General features: G+C 58.1%; 1 protein-coding gene across 1 annotated transcript; it reads right to left on the bottom strand.

Moving 5' to 3' along the window:
- Positions 1 to 11,683: 11,683 nt before the first annotated feature.
- Positions 11,684 to 16,141, bottom strand: Fgf3 (fibroblast growth factor 3). Its single transcript, XM_033756673.1, has 2 exons — positions 16,097 to 16,141; positions 11,684 to 12,131 (listed from the first exon to the last, which is right to left on the bottom strand). The coding sequence occupies exons 1-2, from the start codon at positions 16,124 to 16,126 to the stop codon at positions 11,748 to 11,750; spliced, it is 414 nt and encodes a 137-aa protein (XP_033612564.1). The 5' UTR covers positions 16,127 to 16,141; the 3' UTR covers positions 11,684 to 11,747.
- Positions 16,142 to 18,128: the final 1,987 nt, after the last annotated feature.

Here is an 18,128-nt window from a genome sequence, read left to right as displayed (position 1 = left end):
CTTTTGAGGGGATAGAACTCGGGTCCTTTAGCTTGGAAGGCCGGTCATGGAAACACTGAGCTAAATGCCTGGCCTGAGAGCTTTTATAAAAATCTTATCAACCACTCTGTTTTAACTCTCTGCAACAAAAGAGCTCAAATAATTGAAATAGCAAAACTCATTTCCTATTACAAATATAATTTGTCACAAGTTGTCGTTCCAATTTGACAAAAACAAGACCCAGGACAAAACCATGCAATCTGATTGCAACGCTAGCGCCTTCTAGTTCAGCAGGCCGGTTCACACTCGTGTCTATAGCTGACACCCTTCTTCCCATTTCTAACTCTTGGCACCTTTAGGGTTGGTTATTTATTCGATTATATGTGGTTTTGAGACAGGGTCTCGCTCTGTAGTGCAGCCTGGCCCTGGTCTTGTAAGCGCAGAGCCATGGGCATTGCAACCAGGGATGAGGGCACTTCGCCTTGGCTGTTTGAATCACCGTTCTTTCTCTCTCTTGCCTGACCGTTCTAACATTTCCAGGACCACACTGAGCGAGAGCAGCCAGCCTGGACACCTGCCGGGAGGACAGGGGGAGCAGTGCAGGAGGCACAGGCCCAGAGCCTGCCTGGAGCTGGCGCCTGTGGCCTCAGGGCAGAGAGCACCTCTGCTTGGGGTCCCAGCTTCTGTCTCAGGATGTGAGATTTGGGAGTCATGGGTCACTGGTAGGAGCCCTCACACCCCTGGCCCTCTGTACTCCAAGACTGGTACTCGGAGCCCCTCAGCCGGCCCAAGCCCACTCCCCAGCCACCGGGCCAGGGGGATCTGAAGGGAGTGTCGCCATGCTGTCCCTCCCTGGACCTTTCTTTGGTGGCCTGGGGCTTTTGGCCCTGACGGTGAGAACTCAGCCTTTCTTGTGTAAAGTGGAAAAAGAGCCCGTGAAAGGCAAGGTGGGACAGGGACCCCCAGGCCTCCTGCGCGTGCTGAGTCCCAGAAGGCCTGTTCCTCTACTGCGGGGCAGGAGTGGTGGGCAGGGACTCTGAAATCCATTGCAGGCTGTGACCTTGCAGGGAAGCCTCTTGACCTATCCCCTCCCATCCCTGGCCAAGGTGACCACGCGGAGGCCCAAAGGGGACTCTCAGGAGGAAAGGGGTACCCTTATCACTACCCCTGAGATGGCCTGCAGGTTCCCTGACTGTCCCACTCCAGCCTCCAAGAGTGGCCCAAGAATTGCTGGCTAGGGACACAGCAGCTCAGCAGTGCCCACAGGACAGCATGGTTTTTGCTGGGCAGGGTTTCATTACCCACAGTGAGGAAGCTGAGGGGTGGTGACATCCTTGCCTACAGGTGGCAGTTACTAAGCTATGTCTCTTTTTTTTTTTTCGAAACAGGCTCTCTGTGTGGTTCAGGCTAGCTCTGAACTCACTATGTAGCCCAGGCTGGCCTTGAACTCGTGGCAATCCTCTACCTCAGCCTCCAGAATGCTGGGATTACAGGCCTGCGCCATCACAACCGACACCAAGCTATGCTTTAAGGGGATCCTAAAGTGACAGAGGGCAGAGCAAGAGCTCTTTGAATCAGGGAAGCCAGATGCCACCTGGCCCATGGGAGGAGGACTTTTGCTCCCTGCTGGGTCCAGGGTTGTGTCAGCTACACAGGGTGACAAAAAAAAATTCTCCAGCCACATGCTAGTCCCCGGAGAAAGCTTGATAGGAACTGGGGGTCTTTTGGTCCCTCTCCATCCCGGGCAGCAGCAGGTGGGACACCCACCCACCCCCTGCCACAAGGGACCCCTTATTTCCCCACTTGCCACTGACACCATTGCATGCTGGGAGTGGCCTGGTTTCCACACAGCCTTGGGGCCTCAGGACCTGCTGGCTCTTGCTGTGGCCAGAGCACTCTGGACAGACCTTTAGCCTCAGTCTGCTCATCTGTAAAATGGGTAGCAGTGACACTCACCTTTAAAGGGAATTGGGCTGGGACGACCCGAGTGACTGCCGGGGGAGCTGGAGTCCCTCCTGGGTATTCCAGCAGGCCAGTTGAGCTGTTGTCCTCTGATGTCACCCTGCAGGGCCCCCGGCCCCGGGCAGGCGACAAAAGCCCACTTCTGCCTCTGCTCCCTGACATCCTGCGCGCCTGCCTCTAAGCCCGCCTTGCGGCTCCTAAGCTGGGGCAGACCCGGCCTGCTATTCTGGGGTCTTCTTTCAACTATTTTGGCAGTGACCAAATGGCAGCCTCCTTTAAAATAGATGCTCCGAGCGAAGGGGTCAGCCCCTGAGAACCGGGTCGCCCGGCCCGACTCCTTCGCAGCTACTCTCCGGAGTTAAATACGGACTCTGGCATCTGTGGCTTCGATCCTCCGACCGAAATACCGAATACCGCGGGCCAAGGAGTGCGGTGCAGAAACCAAAATAAAATCCAGCGCCCCAGGGTCTCATTTTCAGCCTCTCCTAACTGCTGTGCGAAGTCACAGGGCCGCCGGGGGAGGCGGCCAGAGAACCACAGCCCGCTGACCCCCATGTCAGTCCTTGTCTGCAGCGAAGTCTCCAGCCCAGGATGTGGGGAAGCAGCCACCACCGGGAAACTCAGAAACAGAAGCCGGACGGGAGCCCGATGGCCAGGGACGCTTCCTTAATCTGCACCGGGGGGCGGGGGCACCGGCCTCCAATGACGTCCGACTTCGGAGTGGCCCTGCGACATCCCGCACCTGGTGGCTGCACCCCGGCCATCTCTGAGAAACGGACCTGGTGCAGCAGTGGCGACCATGACCTTGGGAGGCCACCTCCACAGGAGGGCCAAGGTCATGGTGACAACTACTAGTGGCCCAAGCCTTGGGGGCTGCCTGTTTTGGGGTCAAAGGGACCTGAGCCCTGGCAGCTTTCTGGGTGCCTGAATGGGGCCTCCTCACCAGCAATTCTGGGGCTGCAACTTACTTCTGTCCTTCCCTTCTTCATGCCTTGTGATGGTGTCAGGCTGAGTCTGGGGAGCATCTCGTTCAAAGCTCAGTAAGTCATTCAACAAACTTTGGCTGCTCTGCTATGTCTGTGGCTCCGTTCCAGGCACTGGGGACACAGCAGAGGCGCCTCTGCCCCTCACTGGTGGCACTGACACTACAGGGGGGAGGCAGATGCCAAGCAGAGTCGCTGTCAGGGAGGGTTCACAGAGGGAACTGGGGGGGTCAGTCTGAGGGGAGCTGGGGCCGGAACTATTCTGTGGCCAGAAATGGCACCCCAGAAATGTTATCTGGTCAGGCTGGAGCTGGGGCGGGTGGGGAGGACGAGCTGGATATCCAGAGCCCACAAGCACCGAGGCCTGGACCCAGTGGCCTGGCAGGAAGAGCAGGCAGCAGGGCCTGGGGAGTGGTTGCAGCCCTCGGGGTCCCCCACACCACACAGTGCTTGGGAGGCTTTGGTACTTGGCAGACAGACATCGGCCCTGTCCCCCCAGAAGTGCTGGCACCCAGGGGAGAAAGCCAGACCAAAATGCTCCATCTGGACCTGCCCAGTCTGGGACCCTGTGCCCTCAGAGGTAGCAGCCAGGTAGGGGGACCTGGGGGCTCTTGGTGGAGCAGCAGTTGGGCCTGAGGACAGCATTTCTGTCTGAGCAGCAAAGAAACTGTGGCCCAGAGCAGCTGCGGCTGCCACCATGCCTTCAGCAGGAGCTGCACCATCAGGTCCCACTCAAAGCCCTGCCACTTGGAGCTCGCAACCAGCCACAGAGGGCAGGGAAGGGTCGTGGCCTGTGCTAGTCTGACCTTCACCCAAGCAGCCTGCCAGCCTGGGGGATGCCGACCCTGAGGCTGTGGCGGGGGCCTTGGGTTCTCCTTTGTTCCTGGCCATGGACCGGCTGATGGACTGGTAGATGGATCTGGTACTGAGCGCTGAACCCAGGGAGGTGGATCTCCACCCCCATCTCGGAGACTCATGATGCCCTCCATTCATGGGCATCTGTCGGAGGAGGTAGCTCCTGTATCACAGCCTGGTGGCCCTGACCAGAGGCATGGGCCATGGGCCAGGGCAAGTGAACTTCCTTGGTCTTCTCTGTTATGTGCTGAGCGTTTGAGACCCTGCTTCCTGGGGCCAGGCTGAGGTGCCCGCTGCAGCCTGCAGAGGCTTAGTTCCTCACGGGCCATGGTGGGCTCAGGGGGTGTGGATGCACCAAGAGCAGGGGCTCTGTGGGCCGTCACAGGGCCAGCCTCGGGCACCTCCTGGTCCTGGAAGGCGGTCTGGAGAGGCCTCAGGAGATGGAGGCTGGAGAGGCACTGGGAGGCCTGGCGAGGGCCAGGGTCACAGCGCGGGCCTCTGCCACAGTGCAGGAGAGCTGCGAGACCAGTGGGGGGCACCTGAGGTGCCCCTGGAAGCAAGCCTCACCGTCTGTGGCTCCCCACTGCCAGACAGGAAGGTCTGCTGGCCTTGCTGCTCCTCCGGGCCTCACCCTGCAGTGCCATCCGGCCATGCTGTCCACGCTCCCCAGAAAGCTTCTGCTTCTCCTTGAGGCTGCTTCAAAGGCCACTGCAGGTCACCCTCAGAAAGCCACCCAGCCCAGCCCAGGTCCAGCAGGGCCACCTCCCTTCCCCGGGGACAGGGCCCACGGCCTGCTCCTCCAGACACCTGGCTGTCAGGCTGGGGACAAAGCTCGCTGTGAGGACAGATGTGTGCAGGAGTCACAGTGAAGACAGCTCTTGGGACTGAGTGAACCCGTCACGCCCCACACCTTCAGAGTGAGGACTTCCGGGCCTGCAGTTTCCAAGTTGGGCTCGCTTCCGTCTGAGAATTTGTCTCTGTTATAAACTCTGTTGTCACGAACAGCTTTGTGCATTAGAAAAGTCTTTTGGGGGGCCAGGGATTTAACTCAGTGGTTTTGATGCCTGCCTCGCAAGCACAAGGACCTGAGTTTGATCCCTGGTACCAAAAAAAGGAAAAAACAAAAAATTTTCCCCATGTTTAGGATGTGATCTCCAGAAATGGAATTTATATTTCTCCAAAGTACTGGCTAATGCTGACTACAGTGCGGAGGCGGAGGGGGCCATCCGCTTAACCAGGTCCTTGCCAGCACTGCGTGACTGGTGAGTTTTGTTTTGTCCCGATAGTCTCCCCCTACTCCCCACACTAAGGATCGGACTCAGGGTCTTCCCACCAAGCTGCATCCCCTGGCCTTTTAAAAAATATTTGAAATCATTTGCAAAATTGCCCAGGCTGGGCTTGAATTTGCAGTCCTCCCATCTCAGCCTCAGGCCTGCTGGGATTACAGGTCTGCACCACTGCGTTTGATTAGTTTTAATACATTTTAGAATAGTCTTAGATTTCTAGAAAAGGTGTAAGACAATTCAGAGTTCCTGTCCACCCATATGCAGTGTTTCTTACCAGTAACATCTCCTGTTATGGCGGACATGTGTTAAGGTTAACGACTTGGCATTGAGACACTGTTACTAACCAGAGCTCGGGTTTTTTTTGTTTGCTTTTAATTTTGAGACAGGGTCTTACTACATCTCCCAGGTGGGCTCAAACTTGGCAATCCTCCTGCCTCAGCCTCCCAGAGTACTGGGATTACAGGCAAATGCCACCATGACCAGCAGAGCTCATGCTTTTCACTGTGATTTTTTAGTTTGTACCTGGTGTCCCTTTTCTGCTCCAGAGTCACCACATCTCATCCATTCCTTGAGTCTCCTTAGGTCTCTGCACTGTAACAGTTCCTCAGTCTGGCCCTGTTTGGATGGCAGTTTCAAGGCTGCCCCGATATTGGTTCCCGTGCCTATGCCAGCTGAGCACAGCTCCGGCTCCCTGCTGGTGCGGTCTTCTCCTCTGGTTCTTGGGCTCTTGGTGCTTTTCCTAGAGGTCTTGACTTGCCCATCCTCCAGGGGTCCATGACCCCGCCATCCTGGCAAGGAGCCTGAGAAGTGGGCAGGGCTCGGTCGGTTTTTGTGCTTTGCAGTGGGCAGTGGCAGAACATCCTAGGCAGCCCTTTGAGAGCACCCTTCCTGAGCTGGCCAAGGCAGGTCCCTCACCACACGCAGAACAGCCTTTGCTGTCCTCCATGCCACAGTCCTAGGCTTAGAGCAAAAACAGGAGACCCCAGCTGGCCCCGCCCCAGATGTGTCAGGCTCCTATGAAACTCACCTCTGGATGGGCCAGGTCCCTGAGGGCCACCCCCACATCCAGCCACGGACAGAGCCAGTGGCCACGGTGTCTCACATGCCCAGAGCCCGAGCCCTTCCCACCTGAGCTCACACACTGGTTCCCCAGCAGGGAGGTGGGGCAGGGTTGGCTCCCCTGTTTGACAAGGAGAAACAGAGGCTAGGAGGGACAAAGGACTGTCCCATCGGGGAGAGTGGGATTGGGGTCAGGCCAAGCGAGAACTCAGTCTTCCGGACTGTGGCCCTGACCACCGAGACCCACGCTGTGCGGGCCCAGCAGACATCCCAGCCCGGGGCACCTCCCAGGCCAGGCACCCTCTGTCCCCACTGCACCTGGCCCCTCCCAGATCACAGCAAGGCATCCTGAGGGTCCCGAACTTGTGCAGAACCTGCAGCCCAAGGGCACAGAGGGCAGCTGTGTCTAAGCCAGACAGACCTTCAGGCCAAAGTCCATGTGGGTGCCAGGTCCTGCGCCTGCCCAAGGCTGACCCTGGCCCCCTTGAGCACCTGCCGAGCCTTGCCAGCCCCTTGTCCTACCCCAAATCAGGTTGGGCATGAACTGCCAGGCGCAGACCAGGCCAGGCACAGGGTGCACCTGATCCTGTCTGTCTCTCTCTCCCTTCACTTTGGGCTGGAGCAGGGTGCTGGCCAGCTGATGCCCTCCGAACAGCCATCTGGGGCTCATGGGGCCCAGAGGCCAGGCCAGAAGGGACCAGGGGCTCTGACCTCCTGCAAGCGGTCCCTAGGTGAGCAGTCATAAACCTCAAGACCACGCGTGCACAGCTGGGATGCACAATGCACCAAGAATTCTCCTCCAGTGTTCTTGGTGTCTGGGGAGCCTGCCAGGGAAGGAAAGAAAACTGTGATGTTCGGGAGGCACACAGGTGGATGTGGAGCCATGGAGTCCATTCTGCTAAGAGCTGTGGTGGAGAATCCCAGTGTACTGTCTCTCTTTACTTCTTGGTAATAAAATCCCAAGTTTTGCCTAGTACTTAGCTCCATGGAGTAAAGACCATTTCCCAGGTTCCCTTGCAGCTTGGAGTGACCAGGTGACTGAAGTCTAACCAATGAAAAGTGAGCTACGATAGATGGAATGTGGGCTTCTAGATGCAATTTGGTTTTGCTGGCTGGAGCCTAAGCAGCCATTTTATACCACCAGGTCAAAGTCACATGACAAATATGGAGGAAAAAGATGGGAGGAACCTGGGTCCCTGAAGAATGTAGAGCAGTCTTGTTTCTCTGGACCTCTCAGATCCAGCTTTCTGTCTAAGATAATTCATTAAACGGGGAGCATAAATTATCCATGGTGCTTCTAAACTCCAGTGCATCCAAACTATCCAAGGGCTTATTACCACCCAGCACTGGCTCCCACCCTACGGCTCTGACTTAGCAGGCCAAGGTTCCCCTAGGTGAGGCAGCGACGCTTAAATCAAGGGCCCTCTACAGGAAGTCGAGGACCACGTGAAGCCACTCCCACTCCTCAGGGTGCACGGATAACCACGTTCTCTAGAGGGCGGGCACCAGCTGCCATGGTCGCCCCCGTGTGTCATCCTAGGTCTGCGGGAAGCCAGGCATAGTCTCATCCTGACTCTTCCTGCCTGACCCAGGGTGTCGTAGCAGCCCCTACAAGCTGCCATCAGAGAGTCCCCAAGGCTCTCCAGGCAGGGACAGCCTGCCGGCTGGGTCTTCAGCAAGGACGCGCGCACCTGGAGCTCGGCCCCGAGCATGCTGCCACCTGCTGGTGGATTGCGACACTGCACGCAGCTGCCCGCCCGTACTTTCCGGGACGACCCCAAGGGGAGGGAGGCTCTGACCAGTGGGCTCTCACAGAAGACACGGAGGGGCCAACAAGCTCGTTGGGAGATCTGTACCAGCGCCACACGACCATCACTGCAGTCTAACCCAGAGCTTTGTCACCACCCCAAAGGAACCCCATCCCCCTCTGCATCTCCCCCATTTCTCCAGCTCTCCTCAGCCCGACTACCCATCAATCTACTGTATTCTCTGTCTCTGGATCTATGGGTTTGCGGATCCTTTTCTCCCCCACCCCCATGTAGCCCAGGCTCGCCTCAAACACAGAGACACTCCTGCCTCAGCCTCCCAGGAGCTAGCATTACAGACATGTGGCACCATACCCAGCTAGTGTGTCTAATGGTTACAGCAGCTGTGGGAAGCAGGTGTCATGGTCCATGTGTTACAGAGGAGAAACTGGGGCTCAGCAAGGTGGGAGGCCCTACCCACCTCACAGCCTGCGACTGACGCACACGGAGGCTGAGCCCTGCCTTCCTCCCCCAGGCACACCCTGCCCTCCACCCTTGGCACGTGCCCTTTTAGCATTTCAGGGCTCCTCAGAGGGCACAGTGGCCAGGACAGGTGGGTGCTCCCAGGGTGCCAACCAGGGGATGGGTAGGGCTCGCCTGAGCACTAGGTGCAGATAAATATTATTTAATTAGCGAAGTCTACACTTTTCTGTCTTGAATCCAGCCTGCCCAGGGTGTGGTTCCAGGGGATGCCCAGCCCACCCTCGGCATTCCCTGAGCCCCCACAAGACTTCCCATTCTCTCCCACCCTGGCCAGGTCCCAAGCCCCCAAGCACTGCCTGGTAGAAAGGACACTCGGTGGCACTGACTGTCCCTCAAAAGTTCCTCCTCTGGATCCCAGCAGCACTCTCCTTTCTCCTGGTGATTCCCACTGTTCACTCTGCATGGCCTCCCTACTTTTCCTCTTTTTTATTTTTTTAATTTTTGAGACTGGGTCTCACTATGTAGCCCAGGCTGGCCTTGAACTCATGGCCAGTGTCCTGCCTCAGCTTCCTGAGTGCTGGGATTACAGGTGTGCGCCACGACGCCTGGCTTCCGTGTGGCCTCCCAAGCATCACTGTGAGAGCCCCTAGGAAATGGAGCCGGGAAGCAGGAGAGGCCAGACCTGGGCTGCAGGGGCCCCTGCCGACCTGTGGCGGAAGGGCTGAGGTCATAAGGTACCAGCTCTGCCCTGGCCTCTTTCCCACCCAAGACTCTCACCTTGTTCCCCAGTGTGGACCCAGGTGTGGGCACTCAGTCACAGTGGGGGTGTCTCGGGTGCACAGCCACCCCAGTTGAGAGGGGAAAGAGGTGGTCCAGGGACACAGCCAGCATCCTCCATGTAGGTATCTCAGCCTCAAAGGTGACCTGGGTGGACTGACAGGGCAGGCAGGGACCTGCTGGCTGCTCCCAAGTGGTCCTCTTTTCCTTCCCCTTTCCCCTACCCCTCCCTCTTCCCTGTTCTTCTCCTCCTCCTCCTCCTCCTCTTTCTTCTTCTGCACCAGGGATCAAACTCGATCCTTGCACTTATGAGGCAGGTGGAGGAATCACTGAGCTAAATCCCCAGCCCCCAAGGGGTCTTCTTTAGTTTTCTGTTTGCTCAGCAACATACACACATTTACTTATGTATTCATTCGACTGTGTGTATGTGTGTGTGTGTGTGTGTGTGTGTGATACCTGGGATCAGACTCAGGACCTCTGCACTGAGGTACAGCCCCAACCCTTTTTACTTTGACACAGGGTCTCACTAGGTCACTAAGTTGCTCAGGCTGAGTTCGAACTTGTGACCCTCCTGCCTCAACCTGTCATTTTCCCATTCTTGCTCCTGACACATTCCTGACCCAGAGCCCTCAATGAGCAACGACTCTGCCTTATCCCCTGGGCTTCTCTCTCCTCCTCTCTCCTGTCCTGCCAGGGCCATAGTCCCCAGAGCCTCTGGGACGTGTCATTCAGCCCAGAGGCACCTTTTCATGGAGCAGAGGGGATGGTCTGGTCTCCAGCTGCTGCCCATCCCAGGCCCTCCACAGAACAGGTGGCCAGAAAGGGGCTGGGTGCTCACCTCTCAGCCCTCTTCCTCTTCCACCACACCCGCAGTGACACCCCAACAGGCTGGCACCCTCCAACCTCCAGGGGGCCCACCCTTCAGCTGGGAGCCTCTCATCTCTCCCACCCTCACCTGACAGAAGTGGGGTCTGTCTCCCTGGGCACCCCATGGTGGGCAGCCCCTGGTCCTTTGTGATCCTCTGTAGGCGGCCTGGGCAGCAGACACGGGTCAGCTCTCAGGCCGGAGGGCCGAATTCCAAGGTCAGCTGTCCATCGGGTGGGCCCGTTCCTACCCTCCCCAGCTCTGCCGCCATCTCTGCTGTGCCTCGGCTGTGGAAGCCCTGCCCTGATCTGCCTGTCATGTGGTGTCCCCGTGTGCATGTGTGTGTGTGACGTTTATGTGCATGCACATGCTTGTGTGTCTGCGCCTTTTCCCCAAGGCAACAGTCACGCTGGACAGTGACCCCCTCATCTGCGCGGCCTCCTCTTAACCAATCATATCTGCAGCAGTCCTGCTTCCAGGTAAGGCCTAACCCTCTCAACCCACCTCTGAAACAAAGCTGCTTAGCTTCCTCTGAGGGTCAGAGACACCCCCCACCCCCAGCTGGGAAGATGCGTTATCCAGTATCTGCCTGGAGCCTTTGGGGCTTCCTTCCAGGAGCTGAGTGACCGAGACCCTGCTGACTACTAGCCCCGGGCAAGTCCCCCATCAAGCCCCAGCTTCCTCACCTGCCAAGTCCCACCATCCCTCCCACTTGCCTTGCAGCGGAAGCACGGTGCCTCTGCCCCTGCAGCTGCCCAGTGTGTTCACCCCTCGGGGACCAGTGCTGGGAACCCGGCTTCAAGGGCCGAGGGCCAAGGGCCAGGGAACCATCCCTCCTGATGCTTGCTCAGGGCCTCTTGCCGAGTTTTTCATCCTGCTGCATTCTGGGCTGGTCCCAAGCTCTCCAAGCCCAGCCAGGGCAGAGGAGCAAGGTGCCCTGTCCTCTGGGGCCCAGGCCACAGCCTGCAGGTGCCAGGAGAGGTGGGAGCAGCACTGCTGGGAGTTGCCAGGTCCAAGACAGAGCCCGGCCACCACTTCCCTTGCCAGTCAGGTGCCTCTTGGAACCTCACTTACGCAAGGGCAGGAGGTCCTGTGGCAGACTGCAAGGATGAGGGAAGGAAGGGACTGTGGCCTGATGTGTCACTTGTCCTCAAAATTGTCCCCAGAGAGGCCTGCAGCTTCTGGAGGAAGGGGCTTGTCCAAATTCTAGTGCTAGGTGAACTGATTTTCCTTGCTGTCTCTGTCCACACATATATGTCAGACACACCCAGGGACACACAAATGCCCATGCACACACACGGCGCACGTGGGCACAAGGACACACAAATACTTGCATACACGTGCAAGCCTCTTCTTCCGGGACACACAAACTACCTACTGGTTTCACCTCCAGTCCCCCGGAGCCTGGCCTGACCCCCAACATCAGTCAGAGCTGTCACCCCATCCAGTGACGCCAAAGCTCCACACACCTTCAGTCTGTGTCACATCCAGCAGAGGACAAAGTAGAATAAAATATTTAATGTCCCCATCACACACCCCCACGCTGTCACTGTCCGCACTGTCCTGTGAGCTGCTGGGACATTTGGGGCAGCGCCTCAGGGCGTGTTTTCTGCCAGCCCACACCCCTCGTCCACATGACCCCCAGCATCCTGCAGCATTCCGTGGGGGCTCAGCTCCAGCCCCTAAGCTCCCATGTGCCCCTTGATTGAAATTCCAGTCTCCGAGGGTCAGAGCGAGTCCCCCTGTTGCCAGCTCAGAGCCCCGCGGTGGCCCGAACACGCAGAGGCTCCCGGCTGCGGCGGCCTCCTGGGCCCTGCTTCTTCTGGCACCGCCGGCGGGACTGCACACCCCTGCCTGGTACTTGGGCCGCGCTGGTCTGGAGCAGCCGCACCAGCTCGTGGTCCCTGTGGTCCAGCACTCGGGGCAGGAACAGGGAGGACTTCTGGGTGCGGCGGGTCTTGAAGCCCCTGCGGGGCCGGCCCTTGCCGTTCACAGACACGTACCAGAGTCTCTCGGCCCCCGGCTGCATCCGCACTCCCGGCCCACTGGGCGCCGTGCGGTACAGGCGTGACGCGTATGTGTTGTAGCCCAGCTCGTGAATCCGCTCCACGAACTCGCACTCAGCGCTGTAGTGCTCCTGCCCGAAGAGAACATGGTCTGTGGCCACAGGAGGCCAGGCTGGCATTGGAGAGGGGGCTGGGACTCCTTTCCTGCACCGCAGCTGCCCACACCTGCATCCCTGCCCACACCTGCCCCTGCTCAGCGTGCCCTTCCTCCCACCTGTGCCTGTGAGGAGGCTCCAGGATCTAACGCACTGCGTCTTCCTCAGCAAAGGTTTCCTGAGCACCTCCAGAAGACTCAGCCTCCCCTGCCTCTCCTCTCCAGGACTCCAGCCCCTGGGCCTCTCTGAGGACGCCTGCTCTGGGGGTCCCAGCATGGGAACCTGTGGGTTGTCTGGAGCAGAGACTGGGTCTTCCTGCTCTGGGGCCCTAGATGTGTGGACGGAAGGAGGGGGCGCAACCCCAGGTACTTGGGAGACCGAGGCAAGAGGAGCACTTGAGCCTGGGAGTTCAAAGATAACCTGGGAAATATAGTGAGAGCCTCTCTCAAATACAGGAGGACCAGGAACAGGAAGGATGAGGAGGGGGAGAGGAGGAAGAGAAGAAACATCACAGAGGTTCGGAAGAGGACATAGCCAGGTTTCCTGAGCCTGGTTCTCATTATTAAATGCTGAGTTCGGGTCCCAGCCCTGACCGCTGCCCTCTGAAAGTCACCATCTTGGTGTCAAGGGTCCCTGTCCCCTGGCTGAAGTAGTGTAGATACCAGGAGCCTGGCAGGAGGCACATGCTCAGTAAAAGTCACAGCATGCTGCTCTCAGGCCAAGAGCAGAGGCAGGGCTCCAGCACACACAGGGACTTAGAGGATGCTCTCTGTCCTTAGAGACTAACAGGACAGGCCTGGGGTAAGACAGGGGTGATGTGGGTGTCCCTGCCCTCTCAAAGCGCAAAGTCAAAAATGAATGAGCTTTCAGCAGAGCACCCCCAGGCCCAGCACCGGGCTTCCCTCCAGGTCCCAGTGTGGATGTCACTGCTTAGGACCATTGTCCACAGCCTATAGATGGAGAAACTGAGGCCCAGGGCTGGTGCCAGGCCCCAAATCCCAGAGGATGTGACATCACTGTGGCTTGTCCTGACAGCACAGGAGGGCCCAGGGTTGTCTGGGAGTGAGGGTGGGTCAGGACACACTGCGCTGTGCTCACACATGCCTTCCATGTAGGACCGTGACAGACTTGGGCTAAACTGACACTTTTCCCTGGTCCCCAGTCCTGAGGCAGGTGTGTCCTCTGGGGCCAGGGAAGTCTTCTTTGCAGGGATACGGGCTTACCATCTCAAAGAGCAAGGGGCCCAGGCCCCCCGAGGAGCAGTTTGGGCTGGGTGACTCTCCATGGGGGAGTCAGGTGTGGCCCAAATGACCAGCAGGGTGGTGTCGGCTCATGGGCCAGGGCTCAGCCTTCAGGCCAGCTGAGTCGGGAGTCACCAAGGGGATAGTTCGCCATGCCCATCTTGACCCTGCTGTCCTACCTCAACCTTTGCTCCACAAGCCTCTCCACAGAGACACTTTTACCCCAGGACATGGACTCAAAGACACCTTGTGGATGAGGTGAAACTTAGAGAGATTCACGGGGAGGGATGGAGGAGGGAAGTGTCTAGGCAGGGACAATATGAGCAGAGGGGCATAACCTGTCTGGAGAATCGAGAGGCACCAGAACTACAGGGCCACAAGTTCCAGACAACAGAGGAGGGACACAAGCACCTGCTGCTCCTCTGTGGGTGGGGCTGGGCACCAGCGTTCACTGGAGGGCATGAGCAGATTTGCTTTTTAGGAAGGTTCCCTCAGTCCGTCCCTAGGGAGGCGCATCATAGTTAAGAGCCAGGGCACTGACTGAGGAATGAAGGAATGGCCGCTGGGTAGATGGACAGATAGACGGATGACGGATGGATGGGAAGATGGGTGGATGGATGGATGGGAAGGAGGAAAGGAAGATAAGAAGGAAGAGAGAAAGTGAAGAAAAAGAAAATGGAAAGGAAGGAAAGAAGAAAAGCTGCCTGGCAGGGTGGATGCCTAGATGGATTCATGGACGGATGGACGGATGGACGGATGCATGCATGGGTAGATACATGATGAGTGCATGGATGGCTGGAGGGCAGAGAGCTGGCTGGCCAGTCACTGGGTCCCAAGGCGATTACAGGGGTCCAGATGGGAAGGGACAAAGGCCTGTGTTACAAGAGATGAGATGTGTGGAATGCAGAGAGGGATTTAGGAAGTGTTGTCTGAGGACTTGGAGATGACTGACTGTGGGCTTGAGAGGGACGGGGAAGTGTTCTTCCATGGCTTCCAGCTGCCTTGGTGCTGGAATGAGTGAGGGGCTGCCGAACAGTCCATCAGAGGTGAGCTCAGGGGTGTGCTGCCTGGGGTCTCTGGACCAGCAGGACTTCCGGGGAAGGTCAGGGCTGGCCCTGGAGTGGTCAGGGTGGTATGGTCGCTGGCCATGGGAGAGGAAAAGCAAGCTGACGGTAAGGTCCAGGGCACTCAGCCCTGGGGCAGGGAGAGGTGGGAACAACACAGGCACCTTGGCAACTCAGAGCAGATAAGTGATGAGGCACTGGTCTCCCAGGTATCCAAGGGCAGTGAGATACTCTCTGTTGGATACTCTGGGAAGTTCCACACCAACCAGTACCATCTATGGCCTTGTTGTCTCATGGTGGGTCTGAGAGTCTCGTACCCTCCCCCCCAAAGCATAGGCCATCACTTCTCAAGAACAGAAGCCAGAGGTGACCACTGACCCTCTGGGATCACTAGGTCTCCCATTGGGAAGGGGCAGCAGAGGACCTGGGCTTGTCTCCCCAGTGGGCTCCCTGTTCTGCCTTATGACATTCCCTGGTGAGGACAGGACGTCTCCCCTGTGGACAGGAAGACCGGAGCCATCACTGAAGGCCACAAAGCCCTTCCTGGGCAGTCTCTCATCCCAAGAGGGAAGATCAACTGGGGGGAGTCAATTTCAGAAAGCAGCCAGCTTCTGTCAATTGCACGAGAGACCCAGGGACCTAGGGAGGGGTCCAGACAGCCCCAGCCTGCCTCAAAAGAAGCAGAGACCCAACCCTGGGGAAAGGCATGTTCTTACAAATACCCCAAGGGGTCTGCAGAGAGGCCCAAGCCAGGAGCTCCCGGGCCTATATATAAATCTAGTGCGTGGCCCCGGGCCTGAGAAGACATATGGCTGCAACCCAACTTGTGCATTTCCTGTAGCAAAACAGCTAGAAATCTGTGATAAAGTAACCAGCTACAAGAAGGGCCTGACGACTTCAAAGGGGACAGGGAGATGTTAAGATGTTTCCCTGAAAGCCAGATGGAAGTAAGAGAGGGGTAACTAACTGCAGGATGCTAGATTGCAGCTGTGGCTGCATCCTCTAGCTCATGTGAGGCTGGAAACTCTCACTGTCCAGGGAGGTAGCAGTGGAGGGGCTCACAATCACTGGCTGGAGGTAGCAAATTTCCTCCAACAAGGGCTTCCTGGGCACTGCTGGTGCCCACAAGATGACAAGATCCTTTCTGACTATGTAAGGTCTGGGCAGTTTGCTCCTGGGGCCCTTCTCTCACCCTCTTGATTCCCTCCTAAGCCTTCCAGCCTGGAGAGAAGAAACTAAACCCACCCAGTTGCCTCCTTTCTCACGCCCAGGCCAGCTCTGTTGAAACCAACAGAAGAGCTTCTGTCCCTCCCTTTGCCCTCAGGTTCCCTTGGGTCAATTTATTTCAGTGACAAACTGATAATCCATCTTGCTCCTGTTCTCAGCCAGCTTCCCAAAGGTTGATAGAGATAAGGTTTGGGGGAGAGCTTAGATGTGTCCAGCCCCTGGTATAACCCTGGTATAACTGTACTCCAAGTCATACCTGGGGCTGCCTCCCCCAGAAGCACCCAGAGCACTGGGTATGTATGATTCACGGACCTGGAGTTCCGGCCCATGTCCCTCCTCTCCCCCTCTGTGATGTCACAGCAAGGGAACGACCCCATGGGTACCCACCTACCGCACAGATTGGACTCACCGAAGCATAGAGCCGACCCCTCCTGTTCATGGCCAAGTACCGCCCAGAGAAGAGCCCCTTGATGGCCACAATGCCCACTTCCACAGCAGTGATCTCCAGGATACCTGGGGAGAGTCAGGGAAGCCCGTCACTTCCTCTGCTCCCGGAACCACAAAGGTGAGGGCTGAGCACGGCAGGTCCACCCATGCTGCGTTCAGTCTCTGGACAGCAAAGACACCCCATGCCCAATGGGTGTGGGGTTTGGAGTTCAGTGAGGAGGAAGGCACTAGACAGGACTTGGACAGGGGCACTAGGGACAGTTATTCAATCCCAGGAGGGAGACAATGACATGCACAGGTACCCATGCTATCTCTGTCAGGCACCATGGACAAATCATGTGGCCCATTAGAGCCTCACAAACCTTCAAGAGTTGGTCTCCTAGGACAGACCAGCAAGCAGAGACTACTGCGGCCGGTGACAAGCCTAAGACCACACATGGAGTCAGAGTGGAAAGAAGCCCTGCGGCCACAGATGGAGCCTGAGTCCTGAGCCCTGAGTCAGCTGGGGAAGGCTGGGGCTCTCACTATAACTCAGTGGGTGCCACCCAACCCAGACAGCCAATGTTTTGGTGCGGGATGATTGTCTAGGTGGAGGACCAAGTCTGGAGCTCCCAGTGGGAAGCTGGCCAGGCCTTGCCCTCTCCCAGGTGTATGCAAGAACATAAAATCTCCCTAAGGCCTTTCTTTCTGCACAAGAGCGCCCTCTGAGGGAGGGGTGTTGGGGCCTGCAATTTCCCAGGCAGGGCCTCTTCCCCCAACAGGGAGTTGGGGGGGGGCTGGAGACGCCACTAATATCCTCTCCAGGGGGCGCCTGGCACCCAGCACAGCCATAACCACCCGAATCAACAAGGATCTGCTCCAGGGCCCTGAGGTGCAGGCTGTAGTACTAGAATCCATGAGTGACAGTCCGGGCCTTGGGGACCAGCTAAGTGGGAGTCAGGACGCCCAGCAGGGCTAGTTGCACACCCTCTACCTCTGGGCAGCCTGCCAGGGTTGCACCAGAACATTTGAATGCTCTGCAACCCCAAACGAAGCCTAGGTTTGGAGTGAACCGCAGAATATCTCTCAGAGAGAAGCCCTGCCCACCGGGACCCCCTGGCGACAGCTGGTTCCCACCATGGGCCCTGCGTCCCCCCAAAGACCCCCTCGCAGGGTTGCGGCTTTTCCCTAGGAAGCTGCGGTTTCCCATAGCCGCCTTGAAAGCTGCCACACAGCTTCCTGCGCCCGGGGCCTGAGCGAGCCCGCTGCGTTTCAGCGAGGACCTCCGCGGTCCTGGCCAACTCCCACGCTCCCCACTGCCGTCCTTCCGGGCCTGGCTGAGCTTGTCTCCTCCACCACCCTGCAGCGCTGTTAGCTCTGTGGAGGGCTCAGCGCCGTCCCCGATGACCACAGCCAGAGAAGCCAAGCTCCGCGGTGAGGCAGACGGGCGCTGGCCCTTAGAGGGGCGTATGCCACGCCAGTGTCTCTGTGTGGCAGACCCAGCCAGACGCCCCAGGGGCCCCTGACCCTCCTTCCGCGGCTCCCACGCGGTAGCCGCGAGCACGCCTTTGCTCTGAGGGTGCAGATTCCAGCAAGGGAAATAATGCTTCGGTGGCCGTGGCGTCCAGAAAACTAGCGTCCTCCGAGCAGAGTAGCGACGCGGCCGGCTACCTGGGAGGCCGACAGCAGAGAGGGCGGAAGGGACGGTGGCGAGCCCCGGGGTCCTCAGGAGGTGGAGAAGTTGTCAAAATAATAAAGAAGATGATAAATGCCTTGTCTGGCTCCTTTTCTCCGACAAATTCAAAGGGCTTAAACTTGTCAGAACCGCCGAGCGGGGAGCCAGGGGTCACCTACTGCGCGCCCCCTCGGAGGGAAGATCCGCTAGGCGGGGACCCTCCTGGAGGCCCCCCCATCTCTGATCCTGGTTTGCGGTTTTCCCGGAAGCGGCGCGGACTCGCGGTCCCCGCGAGTGGCCCTCTGGCCGTGGAGGCGGGCACCCGTGGGGCGCCGTCCTC

This window comes from Fukomys damarensis, unplaced genomic scaffold, assembly GCF_012274545.1.
Source record: "Fukomys damarensis isolate Sample0158 unplaced genomic scaffold, DMR_v1.0_HiC HiC_scaffold_27, whole genome shotgun sequence".
Lineage (NCBI taxonomy): Eukaryota > Metazoa > Chordata > Mammalia > Rodentia > Bathyergidae > Fukomys > Fukomys damarensis.
The sequence above is the reverse complement of the archived record's forward strand: the minus strand, read 5'-3'. Positions and strand labels throughout refer to the sequence as shown.

What these genes read in the sequence shown, in the direction of transcription:
- Fgf3 (XM_033756673.1), bottom strand. Translation starts at nt 16,126, where the DNA reads ATGAACAGGAGGGGTCGGCTCTATGCTTCG. An exon ending in GGGGTCGGCTCTATGCTTCG is followed by an intron (nt 12,132 to 16,096) that starts GTGAGTCCAATC and finishes CTCTTCGGGCAG; the next exon opens with GAGCACTACAGCGCTGAGTG.